Genomic DNA, 15683 nt, shown 5'->3' with positions numbered 1-15683 from the left:
GGCGGGCGCGGCCGGGCCCCTCGGGCGGGCTGGGGCGGCGGCGCGGTGGAGCGCGGCGCTGCAGCCATGGCGGGCGGCGCGCGGCTGCTCTGGGTGTCGCTATTGGTGCTGCTGGCGCAGCCGGGACTGGGCCGACCCCGAGAGCGGCTTCGCGTGCGCTTCACCCCCGCCGTGTGCGGCCTGCGTTGCATCCATGGGCCCACTGGCTCCCGCTGTACCCCGACCTGCGCGCCCCGCAACACCACCAGCGTGGACAGCGGCGCGCCCGGCGGGGCGGCCCCGGGGGGACCCGGCTTCCGCGCCTGTGAGTGCGGGATGGTGCTCCCAAGGGAGGAGTGCCCGGAGGGAGGACCCTGGAGACAATGCCTTAGGAAGCAAGAGCCCAGATTCCATGTACAGAAGTGCTGGGGAGTCCGTGGGGTCTTAGAGGAAGGGGGCTCTGATTTCAGGAGCAATGAGTGGTTTCGGGAACCTGTAGTGTCCCACGTGAAAGGACTGGGGCTAGCTTTCATCCCTTTCAGTCAAGGCGGGGATCTCAGAATTGAGGGATCTGGGAACTTTTGAGATGGGGCCCAAATTCGGAGATTGTGCGTAGCGGGTCACCAGGGAGTGTTTCAGAGTCGCAGTGTGTGTGTGGGGGGGGGATATCTCAAGTTTCTGGGAATGTCTTTGAGTGGGGGAAGACTAGGAAAGTCTGGCATGGGACTGCCTGCGACGGAGAGCTAAGCGGGAGGGGACCCAGGAAAGACGGGGTGTCTTTCGGCAAGACCTGAATTACAGCGATTCCACGTGCGAGAGAGATCCAGATAGGAGGCCTGAGGAAAGGGCGCCCCCTGGGGGAGGAGGGGACCGGCTTGCGCTTCAGCTTCCCCTAGACAAGGGGAGCATTCTGGGGTTCAGGTGAGGTCGGGAGGGCGCGCCACCTGCTAGCCCAGAGTGTGGGGATGGACTAGGGGGTCGGGTTTTCCTTCCTTCCCACCACTTACGCCCTCCAGAATGGGGAGTGGGGCCCCTGGCGCCGAGAACTCGCCCAGGCTGGCCCCCAGCCAGCCCAACCCGGCCGGCGTGAGCTCATCTCCCGCCCGAGCCCCCGCCCGCTACCACTCCCTCTCTCCGCCCCTTCCTCCCTCCTTCCTTCACTCTCTCCCGGCCCAGCCCCAACTCGCCCGTGCCAGGCGCCGTGCCCAGACGGGTGCCAAGCCCCTGGAGGCACAAGGAGGAACATGTGAAGGCGAGCTGACCTCGGCAAGACCCCTATGTCCTCAGCTCCCTGTTCTTCTAATGATGTGGGACATGAAGTTAGTTTTGCCCACTTAGCAGTAAGCCCTCTGGTACGGGCACCCCGAGCTGAGAGTCTGTATTCAAGCCAAGAGCAGGCAGTGAAATGACTTCAGAGACTAAGAAATGCCCCTAAACTTAGTGGCTTCCTCCTATCCGAGACACTCCATTTTTTGCAATCTCGCTTCTCGGTTGAGCCCTTCTTAAGCACTGCCATTTAAAGAACCCCATTAAGGTACCTGGAGTCCAGGTTTAACGCTCCTGACAGGGGATCCGGGTTTTTGGCCACCGGATCCCGCTCCACCCCGGGTCAAACACTCCAGGAACTCCTCCAGCCAAGTTCCTTCTCCCTCCTTGGAGGTATTCCTCCAAGCTGCGCCCCTCCCAGGAGAATTCTAATATTGTCACCCTGCAGCTTCTCACATCCCCTGAAACACTCAAACATGAGCCTTAAGTGGAGACAATTCTCCTCCTCCAACATCGCCCCCCGATTCTCTTCCACACAGCTTCATTTTCTTCTTCTATTTCTAATGTAGCCTTCCCAGACCTATCCACAGAAGGCCACTAATCTAGACTCCGGGCAACCAGACCCTTGACTAGGGAGGAGGAGGAGGAGGACTTTCCACCGATTCCTAAGGTCCCGGCAACTTGAGAGTCTTAACGTGCTAGAATCGATCAGACTTCACTTCTTGTCCTCAGCTCCTTCACATGGGCCACACCCCCGCCTCCAGAAAGTACTAGAGTCCTGTTTTCTAGGCAACTCTCCGAAAGGACTTGAAAGACTCTTGGTTGAGAGCCTAGATTTGCTCTGAGCTAGCCTCACCCTGCCGCCTAGAAAACGTGGGTCGTCTTTGAACCTCAGAGTACTGCCTCCATGATCATATCTTCCAAGGTCGCCTGTCCCTTGATTCGTTAGACCGAGGTGGCTCTCCTGCGTTTCCTTTTGTACAGTTGTGGCTCAGAAAATCCCACACACACCTCCCCGGACAGCCCGGACTGTCTGCTCCCTCCTTCCCCTGAGCGCAGCTGTCTCCAGCTGTTTTCGGCAGCCCCAGGGGAGGAAGGGAGGGGGGTGCCCTCGAAAGACACGTCCGGCCTCCTTTGGCTCAGCAGTCCGGGGCTCCCCAAGGGTCCGGAATGCAGAGACGACGCCCTGCCCCCGCTGCACCCCTTCTTTGTTTACCCCGCCGCACAGCTGGCAGTGCCCCGCCCAGAGGTGGCCAGGGGCCCAGAGAGGGTGCGCGGAGGGGAGTAGAGGCGCGTCCCCGCTAGTTGCCCCGCCCGGTGCTACCGGAGGCGGGGAGGGCAGGCTGGAGGAGGGAAGTGGGCGGGGCTAAAGCGTCTAGTTCGCCTAAGAGTGGGAGGGGCGTGGGTCAGGGCAAATCAGAGGGAGGAAAGTGGTGGGTGGGGCTAAGGCTATCAGGTACCTGGGTTGGGCGGAGTTTACGATGTCAGGTAGAAGGCCATGTGGGCGGGGTTAGAAAGGAGTGCCTGGCCAATGGGAAAAGCCTGGACGTTTTGGATTCCAGCTGAGACAGAAAAGGGGGAACGTTGGTTTGTTGCGAGCAAAGGGCGGGGAATAGCACTGTAGGTGGGGCTGGAACGCCTAACTCAGCCTGAGAATGGGAAGGTGAATGACGATGGGAGAGGAGGCGGAGTAAGCCCACCTAGTAGGCGGTACTATGTGATAGCAGCAGGACTTGATCCACCCGATGTAGTCAGCCAGATTTGGGGAAGGTCGCTGTGGTAGCGTACTGCTATAGTCCCAAAAATTAGGAAGCGGAGGCAGGAGTCAAGAGTTAAAGCATTGGCTATATAGTGAGTTTTCGAGGCTAGCCTGGGCTACATTAGCCCCTATCTTAAAACAAAAGTAAACAAACGGGAAAAGACACCTAGGGTGGAGAGATGTAGGATGATGTACCTTGAGGCCCTCGCTTCAGCGCTGGGGACTGAGTTAGCTGTCTGCCAGGCACACTACTGATATTTTGTGTCCTTGCTTTCTTCTCAGTCCTATGTCCCTTGATCTGTCACAACGGTGGTGTGTGTGTGAAGCCTGACCGCTGCCTTTGCCCCCCGGACTTCGCTGGCAAATTCTGCCAATTGCATTCCTCGGGGGCCCGGCCCCCGGCCCCAGCCATGCCGGGCCTTACCCGCTCCGTTTACACAATGCCACTAGCCAACCACCGCGATGACGAACACGGTGAGGAGAATTCAGCCTAAGGGCCTCTTTCTGATCCCACTTTCCTCAGGAACCTGACCATTCTCTGACCAAGTTTCTTGCCTTCTTTGCTTACCCCCCCCGCCCCCGCCAGCCTGGTTTGGTAGCTTCCACCTGTAATCCCACCACTCGGGATGCAGAGGCGGGAAGATCACTGATGGTATTACATTACCACGCCACCTCCAAACACCCCCACCCCCCAATATCTAGGACCCATCCTCAGCTCACCTCTCCAATCTACTCCTAGCCAGTCAGAGCTCGTGTAGATACATCCCATTGTCCATCTTGCCTCCGCTCAGGCGTAGCATCGATGGTGAGTGTGCACGTGGAGCACCCTCAGGAGGCGTCGGTGGTGGTGCACCAGGTGGAACGTGTGTCGGGCCCCTGGGAGGAGGCGAACCCTGAAGCCCTAGCCAGGGCTGAAGCGGCGGCACGAGCTGAGGCAGCGGCGCCTTACACAGTGCTGGCACAGAGCGCGCCACGCGAGGACGGCTACTCAGACGCCTCCGGCTTCGGTTACTGTTTCAGGGAACTGCGCGGAAGCGAAGTGAGACGAGGCCGGCGGGTGGGTGTGGGGGGGGGGAACCCCTGAAGCATGCCACCACGTGGGGGCGCGCTCACGCCTCACTTCTTCCACAGTGTGCATCGCCGCTGCCCGGCCTCCGGACGCAGGAAGTATGCTGCCGAGGGGAGGGCGTGGCCTGGGGTGTTCATGATTGTCACCCGTGCGCGGAACACCTGGGTAAGAAGCCCTGGGTCGTCTCCAAACCTCGCCTCTTCTCCTCCGGGCACAGATAAACCCTAGTCACACATTCTAGCTATATCTACCTACCTTGGGGGTGGTCGTGTCTATCTAGGTTTTTCTATCCCGTTGGGTCCGTTTACCCCATTCTGATTTTGGTCACTTTTCTAACGGCTTTCGTGCCATTGTCTCATCCGTGCATTTCGAGAGCCTCCGACTTTATTACTGGACTGCCAGTGGGAGGCTGGCACACTTCAAACCACACTTCACTGCTTTTAGCCCCTCCCACTTCATCGCTCTTCAAAACTGCCTGGTTATCTCTCTGCCAACCAGTCCCCGCCCCATCCCTCTTTTCTCCACAGGGAACTCCAACAGACTGAGTGGCCCAAATGGACCTTGTCCAACCGGTTTCCAGAGAGTTAATGGGTCCTGTGTAGGTAAGGCACGGCAGGAGCAGGAGGCTGCAGGGAACCGCGGGCTTGTGTTTCAAGGCTGGGCTACCAGGGACTTAATAGTCCCAGACTCGCCAAAAAAACTTCCTCAACTCTTGCAGATGTGGATGAGTGCGCCACAGGTGGGCGTTGCCAACACGGGGAGTGTGCCAACACTCGTGGCGGGTACACGTGTGTATGTCCGGATGGCTTCCTCCTGGACTCTTCCCGCAGCAGCTGCATCTGTGAGCCACTAGGAAAGGCGGGGGTGGGATGTGGGGGTGGGGGTGGGTTCTGAAGCTGGCTCCTAAATTGCTCATGACCTCAGAGAACATCCCAGAATATTTCTGAATTCTTAATTCCCTCAGATACTGCAAACCCTTCTAGACTTTCAGATTACCCCTTGGGTTTATTCTGGACCTTAGCATCTCTGCGCTGATTTCAGACGCCCCACCCCCAGGCAACCGTTCACAGCCAAGCCCCTCAGACGCCCAGGATCTTGAGTTCCTTTAAGACTTCCAAATTCTCTCAACCTCTTGACCTCTAGACAGCGTTCAGATTCTTGTATTCAGATTCTCAGTTTTGCCTTACTTCAAACCCTGGGCACTCTAGGCTCTCCCTGAGACCTCCCTAAATGCCCCTCCCACTTATCCACTAAATCCTCTCGGAGGGGCCATTCAAACACACACACACAGAGATCCGCTGTACTTCCCATCACGCCCTGAAGAATTTCCTCCCATCCCCCTAGCCCAACACGTGATCTCAGAGGCAAAGGGGCCCTGCTACCGAGTGCTCCATGATGGCGGATGCTCGCTGCCCATTCTTCGAAATATCACCAAACAGATCTGCTGCTGTAGCCGTGTGGGCAAGGCTTGGGGCCGAGGCTGCCAGCTCTGCCCACCTTATGGTTCTGGTGAGCAAGTCCTTCCAACCCATCCCTTCCTAATAAATATACAGAGACCAGAGTCATAGGCCCTGCCCTCAGCCTCTAAAGTTCAGCAGCTTCAAACCTGGCAGTACCTTGGTCACACTCCCAGCGTTTCATGCATCAGTCCTGGGCTTCTTCTTTATCCTTAGCCACGCCTATCCCTGAGACATAGGACTTTAAAGTTAGGCTGACCAGAGCACCGTGCCGCCATCCTTAAAGAGGAAAAGTCTCACATCTCCACCACTGGCTTCTGAAACATCTAATTCTTTGGTCGGTACACTCCATCCAGCACATAAGCCAGACTCCTGACACGATCTCAGATCAAGCTTTGACCCAGCCAAGGCCTTCTCACAACTCACAAGATTCCATGTGGTCTCCTCTCCCATCCTCTGCTTGCCTTGTTCCCAGAGGGTTTTCGGGAGATCTGTCCAGCCGGCCCTGGTTACCACTATTCAGCTTCTGACCTCCGCTACAACACCAGACCCCTAAGCCAGGATCCACCTCGAGTGACCTTCAATCAACCACGTGCTCCACTAGCCACTCCTCGGCCACCTACAGGTGAGCTGAAACACCCCCCCATAGAGGGGGTGCCACTTCCCAGGTGCTGCTTGAAGCAGGCCGGAAGCGAAGGGGCGGAGCAAGCACATCCAAATTTAGATCCCCATACAGATGCTCTTTCTTTACCAGGCCTTCTGCCTACTCGTCGACCAGAGCCCCGCCCTGACCCTGGGCCACAGCCTGAATCCCGGCCTCGGCTTGAACCCCAGCCTCGGCCTGAACCCCGGCCTCGGCCTGAACCCCAGCCTCGGCCTGAACCCCAGCCTCGGCCTGAATCCCGGCCTCGGCTTGAACCCCAACCTCGGCCTGAACCCCAGCCTCGGCCTGAATTTCCCCTGCCCAGCATCCCTGCTTGGACCGGTCCAGAGATTCCTGAATCAGGTGCCATAGGGCTCTGAGGGTGATAGCCGAAATACTGTGAATTTCTGTGGTGAAAGGCTTCAAAGTGAAGGTGTTGGGAAAGATGAAAGAGATAAGGAAGGCTAGAGAGAGTTAAGAACTTGAAGCTTTGGGTAATGGTTCCCTCAGAATACTAACAACTAAGAGTCATGTTCGACTAAATGAGAAAACAGTTACATCCCGAGGCACCAGTTCTTATCCTGTAAAATGGGCATCATGGGAGGTTTCGAGAAAATACCTCTGAAGTATGGGGCATGCGAGTGTCTTTGAGGGTGGATTCAGGCAGAGTTGAGGCTCTCTCAGAGTAAATGACAACATGATCTCCAAGATTAGACTCGGGGAGGGGACACTCATGAAGGTATCTTAGAGGGACTAAGGGCACTGTACTGGGGTAGAAGGGACGAAAAGTTCAGACTTGTGGGGACCTGGCTGACTGCTGGCTCCTCCAGGTCCCTCTTCCAGCATGTGTCAGCGAAATCCCCAGGTTTGTGGGCCTGGACGCTGCGTTCCTCGGCCGAACGGTTACACCTGTGCGTGCGACCCTGGTTTCCGGCTCGGCCCCCAGGGCACTCGCTGCATTGGTGAGCTGGGCAGAGGGAATTCTGCGTGGTCGGGGCTCAGATGGAGGAGGGTCCTCTGCCTGGCCAGCACGTAACTAGCCTGCTCTGTGCCCTCAGACGTAGATGAATGTCGCCGCGTCCCTACACCCTGTGCTCCTGGGCGTTGCGAGAATACACCAGGCAGCTTTCGCTGCGTGTGCGGCACCGGCTTCCGAGCGGGCCCGCGGGCTGCAGAGTGCCTGGGTGAGAATCCCGCCCCTCTAGGCCCCAGGCTCCACCCCTGCTTGAGTCTTTTCTTTGCAGAACGCCGGCCACCTCCTTCGCCTCCCCACGCCGGTCCGGCTCCATTACAACACCATTTTCTGTCCTGGCCAAGATCAGCTAGGCCCCACTCCTGCTCTGCACCTAACCTGGCCCTCCCTTTCCCTGTGGCCTAGATTTTGCCCTAGCTCTGCTCTCACTGGCTCCGCCCTCCCTATCCTGGACTAGCTCCCGCCTCCGGGCCCCGTCTGAGTTCTACAATTTCTGCAGTTAATCTGACAGCGACTCCTGATTCCACTCCATCTCTCGCCTCAAACTACCCTTTCCTTCTCTGACTCCGACTCTGCCTTCCTTTTCTTCCTTTGATCCACAAAGATTCCTTTTCCGCCCTTGCCCTTGCCCAGGTCCTACCCTCCCCAAAGTTGCTCCCTCCCACAATCTTGCTCTCTGCTTGGGTCCCAACTAGCCCACGTTCCAACCTCTGGATTCGATCTCCGCCTTCGCTTTAAGCCTACCCACCCTAGCTCCGCCTACTTCTTTGGTTCCGCCCCAGACTAGCTCTTGTCCTAGCTTCGCCCCGCCCTCGTCCTGCTCGGGCTCCTCGGGCCTCTGGTCCCTCGGGGACTGAGTGTCTGCCCCAGTCCTAGCCTCTGGATTCTGTCCACAGATGTGGACGAGTGCCGCCGCGTGCCGCCGCCGTGTGACCGCGGGCGCTGCGAGAACACGCCAGGCAGTTTCCTATGTGTCTGTCCCGCCGGGTACCAGGCAGCACCGCATGGAGCCAGCTGCCAGGGTGAGGGACTGGGAGGGGACAGCAAGAAAGAGGGTGTAAGGCGAAGGGTTGATAGGTAGCGCTGAGATTGGAGAAGCCGAGCAGAACGGCTTACTAATAGGGGACATAGATCAGGAGCCGAGAGCCAAACGTAGTGACCTGGATCGGATGGAGAGGCCAGGGGGTGCCAAACAGAAGGGCTGGATCATGGAGAATGGAAAAACAGATGGAGAAGGGATGGAAATGTGAGTGATTGGGAAGGGGGGCTGAATTATGGAAGACAAATATAGCCCAATTCATGGGGACCCAGAAGGCAGAATTCCAGGAACCAGAGTCAGAATGACGCCCAGGCAGAATGTAGCATGGTGTGTGTGTGGGGAGGGGGGGGAGGCGTTAATCACTCCAGACACCCCGGGATTTGCTTGCTCCATGCAGATGTGGATGAATGCACCCAGAGCCCAGGCCTCTGTGGCCGCGGGGTCTGCGAAAACCTGCCCGGCTCTTTCCGCTGTGTTTGCCCGGCTGGCTTCCGTGGCTCGGCGTGTGAGGAAGATGTGGACGAATGTGCCCAGCAGCCTCCGCCCTGCGGGCCAGGCCGCTGCGACAACACCGCGGGTTCATTCCACTGTGCCTGCCCAGCTGGCTTCCGCTCCCGAGGATCAGGGGCCCCCTGCCAAGGTGAGGGTGCTGGACCCAAGCCTGCACTGTGGCTTGTTGGGAGATGGAGAGAAACGTTGCTTGGGAATCAAGAGGCTTTAGGGTAGGTTCTGTGACAGAGGCTGAGTGAGCAGAGTATTGAGAAACCTGGGAAGCTCTGGCTGAATTCTGTCTTCTTTTTCCAACTGAGAGTGGACCTCTCCCTCACATAGTGGCCTTGAACTAATGATCCCCCTGCCTCTGATTCCTGAGTAATAAAGGGTGTCCACCTAGAATCAATGCCTGTCCCTCCTCCCATTTAAACTTAAAAAAGAAACGTGTCTTTGTTTATACAGGGAGTGGATGGGAGACGGTGGGTGGGGCCTTACCACTGTGCTAGTATGTAGATCAGAAGACAGCTTACTGGAATCAACCCACTCCTTCCACCATGTGGGTCCCAGGGAGCAAACTTTGGTCATTATGCTTGATGCGGGTGCCTGAGGCAGGAGGACTGGTGTGAGTTTAAGGCCAGTCTAGGCTACTGTGTGAGATCTTGTCTCAAATAAACAAAAACTGGAGTGTTGGGGTGGGTAGGTGGGGAGGGCAGTGGGGAGGACAGTGGGGAGGGGCCCAGGCCTAGTTCTCAGCTTGATTGGCCTCTTCTGCCCAGATGTGGATGAGTGTGCCCGGAGCCCCTCGCCTTGTGCCTATGGCCGCTGCGAGAACACGGAAGGAAGTTTCACGTGTGTCTGCCCTACGGGCTTCCAACCCAACGCTGCGGGCTCCGAGTGCGAGGGTGAGGCCGGGGAGGGAGGGAGGAGTGTGGATGGGTGAGGCGGCCTGGGGCCATTTCCTCAAGACTGCCCTCTCCCCCTACTTCTCAGATGTGGATGAGTGTGAGAACCACTTGGCCTGTCCTGGGCAGGAGTGTGTGAACTCACCAGGCTCTTTCCAGTGCCGGGCCTGCCCTGTTGGTCACCACCTGCACCGTGGCAGATGTACCGGTAAGATCAGGCCTCAATGGGACCTGGAACCTTAACCCTGTATCTTAACCCCGATCATACAGATTTGACCCCTGATCTGATCTGTGACCCTGCCTTGACCCATAATTTAGGACCTGGATCTCAGTCCCTTTACGTGAACTATGACTCCTAAGTTTGACTCTTGCTTCATGCCCCACCAGACCTGAAGTCCCTGATGTGACCCTATTCCTAACCATGGGTGACTCCTCCTGACTCTGTAAGCTAGAAACATGTGATTCGGCTGGAGCATTTAAGAGCTAACCGTGACCCTTCCTGATAATCACTGACCTTGACGCTCAGCAGAAACACATTTCTGGACCCTCACTGTTCCCTGGCCCTAAGTGTGGCCCATGACCCTACATTTTATTGTGTCATTTTATCTTAGTCAAGACAAAACAAAACAACAAAACAAAAATACCTACCATCCTGACCAGTGTTGTTCTGGTTTCCCAGCCGTCTGCAGCCCTTCTCAGAACCTCTTCCCTGGAACTTAACTGGGTACACAGTCCTTGACCCCAACACTCATCCCTGACATCAGTCTGTGACCTCTGACTCTAGCTGACTTTGACACATTTGTTGAGGAGAATCTTATCTAACAATCTAGTTCAGAATACCCCGAGTCATCCCTTACCCGAGTTTCTGATCCCCAGTGCCAATCCAGAGTCTTCTTCCCTGACTCCAGGAACCCCGGTAGAGGGAGTCTCTGATTCCCAGGTTCACAGAACTTTTTAATCCTGGAGTCTTCTGTCCTTTGTTCAAGACCCTTTCTAACCATTCCTACCTACCCTTTTGCTCCAGTGGACCCTTTCTGAGCCCCTAACCCACTCTTACAGACGTGGACGAATGCAGTTCAGGCACCCCCTGTGGTCTCCACGGCCAGTGCAGGAATACTAAAGGCTCCTTCCACTGCAGCTGCTCGACAGGTTACCGGGCACCATCTGGTCGACCTGGGCCTTGTGCAGGTGAGCTAGCCAACCAGCGGGAGAGTCTGGGAGTAGTGCCTGGATTCTTGAGCAAATCCCATTAGAGAAGTAAAATGGGCTAAGAAAGGAATTTTCAAAGAGACTTAGTCTTCAAGGTTGCAACTTGGGTGTCGTGGTTACAAAATTATGGGCGGGGCTTACTTCGAGGGACCAACAGCACTATCCTGACTCTTGCGTACCCTAGACATAAATGAGTGTCTGGAAGGCGACTTCTGCTTCCCCCACGGAGAATGCCTCAACACCGATGGCTCCTTTACCTGTACTTGTGCCCCTGGCTACCGGCCTGGACCTCGTGGAGCGTCTTGTCTGGGTCAGTCCCCAGGCCGTATCTGAGTATGGAAAAAGTGGGCTTACAGCAGGAAAAGGAGGAGCGAGGGAAATTGGGCAGAAAGAGGACTCTGGATGTTTTGAGGGTTTGGGGGGAATTTACATGATCAGTGGGGTGAAGCTTTTGGGAGGCTGGAGGCCGCGATCATAGAGGAACAGGATGTGTCAGGAAAAGTTGGAAGCGGACAGCTGGATAGTGATTGGAAGGAACCTCTGACTGGAGGCGGGGCTTGCAAGAAAAGGTTGGGGCCTGAAACAGATTGGGTGAGGTCTTCCTTTGAGGCTTTGGAATTTGGAGGGCTGGGATGGGGGAACTGAGAGGGTGTGGCCTGGGATATTAAGCAGAGGGGGAGGTGGGCCTGGGTTTCGGATGCCCTGTCCTGCAGACGTGGACGAGTGCAGCGAGGAGGATCTTTGCCAGAGCGGCATCTGTACGAACACTGACGGCTCTTTCGAGTGCATCTGTCCTCCTGGACACCGTGCAGGCCCTGACCTTGCCTCCTGCCTTGGTGAGAGGCCTCCTTCCCCTCCCCCTTTCTGTTTTCTCCCCCACCCTTTCCTTATTTACCCTCTCTTCCACTTCTCCCTCCTGAGCCTCCTTCCCCCTTTTTGTCTCGCCTGTTTCCTTCATATGACATGCCTGCCTGGTCCTTAGACATTGATGAGTGTCGTGAACGGGGACCTGCCCTGTGCGGGTCTCAGCGCTGTGAAAATTCTCCTGGCTCCTACCGCTGCGTACGGGACTGCGACCCAGGTTACCACCCTGGCCCTGAGGGCACCTGTGATGGTAAGACAGAGCCCTTAAAACCTGCGACAGATTATGGAACCCTACTCCCCTTGGAATTAGGAAAGAGATGCTCTGTCTCAGAAACCTGGAAGGAGAGGTTCCACGGCTCACACTTCCCTTTCTCCCCTCAGTGTTCTCTGGGGGAAAATTAGCCTCTGCTGTGTGTTTGTGTTTTCTTATGTGGGCAGAAGCTTTCTTATCAGGAATCAGGGCAAGCTAGAAGCCCCCCCCCCCCTTACTGAACCATTTTAATAAGGTTAGAGGGAGAGGATGCAGGACGAATCAATAGTTTCTGTAACCCATGAAACAAAACTATTATGGGCTACATTTCCCTCCCTAGTGGCTAAGCCTCTGACTGATGAAAATCTCACTTCCTAAGAACTTAATCATTAATTACAGAGAAGCCCAGTCAGCAGCCACTGGTGCCAGACATTGAGGGTATAGCAGGAAAGGGCCCCACAAAACCCCTGCCCTCAATGAGCTAACACAGTGTGGGGGGTAGGGGGAGGTAACTATGCAAATGAAGTCAGAACTCATCCCACAGATGACTGTGAGACCCTTTCTCTATGTAAGGCACTGTTGATGTCTTGGCAGGCATGCCGATTTGTGTGGAGTTTGTACTGAAGGGTGGTATCTACTATACCCTAATGATTTTATAGATGAAATGTCTGGTTGTTGTTTTGTTGAGACAGTGTCTTGCTAAGTGCTCCAGGCTGACCTTCAACTTGTTTTTTGTTTTGAGATAGCCTCCCCCTTCCTCCTCCCTCCCTCCCTGTGTGTGTGTGTGTGTGTGTGTGTGTGTGTAGACCTGGCTGGCTTGGAATTCACTATTGTAGGATACTCTTGCCTTGAATTTACAGCAATCCTCCTGCCTCAGCCTTCCTAGTGCTGAATTCTAGTCATACACCAGAGCACCTGCTTCTGACTCCCAAGTGCTGAATTCCGGGCATATGCCACCAGGCCCAGCTTAAAGTCAAGGTTTAATAAAGACGATGTGAGACAGAGAATGTCTCTCATTTGGTAGGGTCCTTGCCCTCAAATGGAGGATGCCTTGGGTTAGACACTGGATAAATGCATAAACTGAGTGCTGTCCTGTGATTCTAGCATTTGGGAGGTGGAAGCTAAAAAATCAGAAGTTTAGGGCCATCCTTGGCTGCATAGCATTTTTTTTTTTTTAATGTTAACTTTAAAAGGAGAATAGTAAAGGCTGGAGAGATGGCTCAGTGGTTAGGAGCACTGGCTGTTCTTCCAGAGGTCCTGAGTTCAATTCCCAGCAACCACATGGTGGCTCACAACCATCTGTAATGGGATCCGATGCCCTCTTCTGGTGTGCATGAAGAGAGCGGCAGTGTACATACATACATACATACATACATACATACATACATACATACATAATATAAATACATTTTTTAAAAGGAGAGTAATAGGTGTAGTGGCATCCGTTTCTACGATTCCAGTAATTGGGAGGCGGAAACAAGAGGAGGAGTTTAAGGTTATCCTTGGTGGGGGGTGGGGGAGTAAGGGAGTCAGGAGGACAGGAGTGGGTGGAAATGACGTAAATACAGTATGCATGTGATGTGAAATTCTCAACAAGAACAAAAAGAGTAAGAAAGGAAAATAAGCGGGCTGATGTGACAGGACATTGGGGCAAATTACTCAGGGAGGCTGAGTAAGAGGGCTGGACTTTGATGTGTCCGTGAATGAGGAGAAAGGGCTATGCAATACACATGGCTGTGGAGACTTATCTAGCAGAGCGAACAGTGTGAACGAAGACCCCTCAGGGCGGCCCTGTTGGGACTGTTTGAGACTTAAGAGCTACTAGATTCGTGGAATACTAACCAGGCCCGGAGACTTCTCAGTCTTAGCAACACCCCACCATCTCAGGTCTTTGACACCCCCGCCCCCACTCTGTTGCAGACGTGGACGAGTGCCGAGAATATGGCTCTGCGATTTGTGGTGCCCAGCGCTGTGAGAACACCCCTGGCTCCTACCGCTGCACGCCAGCCTGCGACCCTGGCTATCAGCCTACACCAGGGGGCGGGTGTCAGGGTGAGTGTTCGCGGGGTAGTAGGGGGAATCTGAAGAGGGTAAGAGGTTTAGAAATGACCTTATTGAAACTGGCTGCTGGTGTTTGCAGATATTGATGAGTGCCGGAACCGGTCTTTCTGCGGCGCCCATGCTATGTGCCAGAATCTGCCTGGCTCCTTCCAATGTGTCTGTGACCAAGGCTACGAAGGGGCACGGGACGGGCGTCACTGCGTGGGTAAGGGACCAGAAGGGGTAGTAGATTGGTTCAGCCCTGCCCTTGTCCGCTCTCCTGGAGAAAGAGAAGTTCTAGAGTTGCAGAATTAGTTCCTAGAGCCTAAGTGTTATGTCTCAGGAACCGAGACATAACCAGTTAAAACTGGCCTGTAGAGCCAGGCATGGTAGTAGCTCACTATTGTTTTCTTTGTTTTTTTTTTTTTTGTTTTGTTTTTCAAGACAGGGTTTCTCTGTGTAGCCCTGGCTGTCCTGGAACTCACTCTGTAGACCAGGCTAGCCTCGAACTCTCGAACTCAGAGATCCGCCTGCCTCTGCCTCCCAAGTGCTGGGATTAAAGGCATGCGCCACCACTGCCCGGCTAGTAGCTCACTTTTGTAATGCCAATATTTGGAAGGCAGAAACAAGAGGATTGTTATGAGTCTGAGGCCAGCCTGAGCTACATAGCAAGTTCCAGGCTAGCCTAGGTGACCGAGTAACACACACACACACACACACACACACCATCTCCAAACAGAAAGATCAAGTGATCTTACACAATTAGTTTTTGCTTTTTTGGTTTTGGTTAAGATTTATTCATTTTATTTTATGGGTGTTTTCCTACATATATTGATGGGTACCATGTTTGTGCCTGGTGCCCATGAAGGTCAGAAGGGGGCATTGGATGCTCTGGAACTGGAGTTAGAGACGATGTGAGCTCCATGTGGGTGCTGGGAATTGAACCCTGGGTCCTCTGCAAGAGCAGGAAGGGCTCTGAACCACTGGCCATCGCTCCAGAGCCTCAACTAGTTTTGTTTGTTTGTTTTGTGTTGTTTTGAGATATGGTTTCTCTGTGTAGCCCTGGCTGTCCTAGAACTCACTCTGTAGACCAGGTTGGCCTCAAACTCAGGGATCTGCCTTCCTCTGTCTCCGAAGTGCTGGAATTAAAGGTGTGCACCACCACTGTCCAGCATAAGTTTGCGTGTGTGTGTGTGCGTGTGTGTGTGTGCGTGTGTGTGTGTGTGTGTGTTAGACAGTTAATCCTTGAATTCACTGTGTAGACATGAATGGCCTCCAATTTTGGATCCTCCTGCCTCCACTTCTGAAGTACTGAGGTAACAGGTATGTGCCATCACACCCAGCTCCAGCCCACATGTTACATTTTATTTTTAGAAACAGGGGCCCTAGGTCGCCGGGGCTGGCCTTGAACTCTCTATGCAGCTGAGGCAGGCCTTGGATGTCTGAAACTCCTGCCTCAACCTCCTTAGCAGCTAGGATTACAGCTCTAGACCACAGATCTGACAGAACATTCTACACAGAGAAGTGTGGACTGCACCCCTCCAGCCCACGCTGTAGCTTCTATGAGCACCCCCACCATCATCACCATGGCCACCATGGCTGTTATTTTATTGCCCCCCCCACCATCACCACTACGGTCACCAGCGTTAATGTTAGTATACTGACCTTCTCATTTGTCCCCCATGACTGTGTCTAGGCACTAGGATAGATTTGTGGGGTTCTGAGGGGTTGTTTTGAGAAA

The 15683-nt window shown here is 54.8% G+C and overlaps 1 protein-coding gene across 1 annotated transcript; it reads left to right on the top strand.

Moving 5' to 3' along the window:
• Positions 1-28: 28 nt before the first annotated feature.
• On the top strand, positions 29-14257 carry Ltbp4 (latent transforming growth factor beta binding protein 4). The gene is made up of 21 exons (XM_028781646.1): positions 29-304; positions 3287-3478; positions 3796-4043; positions 4136-4238; positions 4601-4675; positions 4792-4914; positions 5418-5582; positions 6006-6155; positions 6285-6536; positions 7004-7135; positions 7232-7357; positions 8043-8168; positions 8583-8825; positions 9454-9579; positions 9668-9787; positions 10639-10767; positions 10973-11098; positions 11502-11624; positions 11771-11902; positions 13823-13954; positions 14043-14257. The coding sequence occupies exons 1-21, from the start codon at positions 67-69 to the stop codon at positions 14255-14257; spliced, it is 3276 nt and encodes a 1091-aa protein (XP_028637479.1). The 5' UTR covers positions 29-66.
• Positions 14258-15683: the final 1426 nt, after the last annotated feature.

The sequence above is a fragment of the Grammomys surdaster genome, unplaced genomic scaffold (assembly GCF_004785775.1).
Source record: "Grammomys surdaster isolate TR1022 unplaced genomic scaffold, NIH_TR_1.0 485, whole genome shotgun sequence".
Classification (NCBI taxonomy): Eukaryota; Metazoa; Chordata; class Mammalia; order Rodentia; family Muridae; genus Grammomys; species Grammomys surdaster.
The sequence above is the reverse complement of the archived record's forward strand: the minus strand, read 5'-3'. Positions and strand labels throughout refer to the sequence as shown.

Bases quoted from the DNA above. Each gene is read 5' to 3' on its own strand.
- Ltbp4 (XM_028781646.1), top strand. From the start codon at position 67: ATGGCGGGCGGCGCGCGGCTGCTCTGGGTGTCGCTATTGGTGCTGCTG. The intron at 8,169-8,582 runs GTGAGGGACTGG...TGCTCCATGCAG, and splicing joins GCATGGAGCCAGCTGCCAGG to ATGTGGATGAATGCACCCAG. The intron at 11,625-11,770 runs GTGAGAGGCCTC...CCTGGTCCTTAG, and splicing joins TGACCTTGCCTCCTGCCTTG to ACATTGATGAGTGTCGTGAA.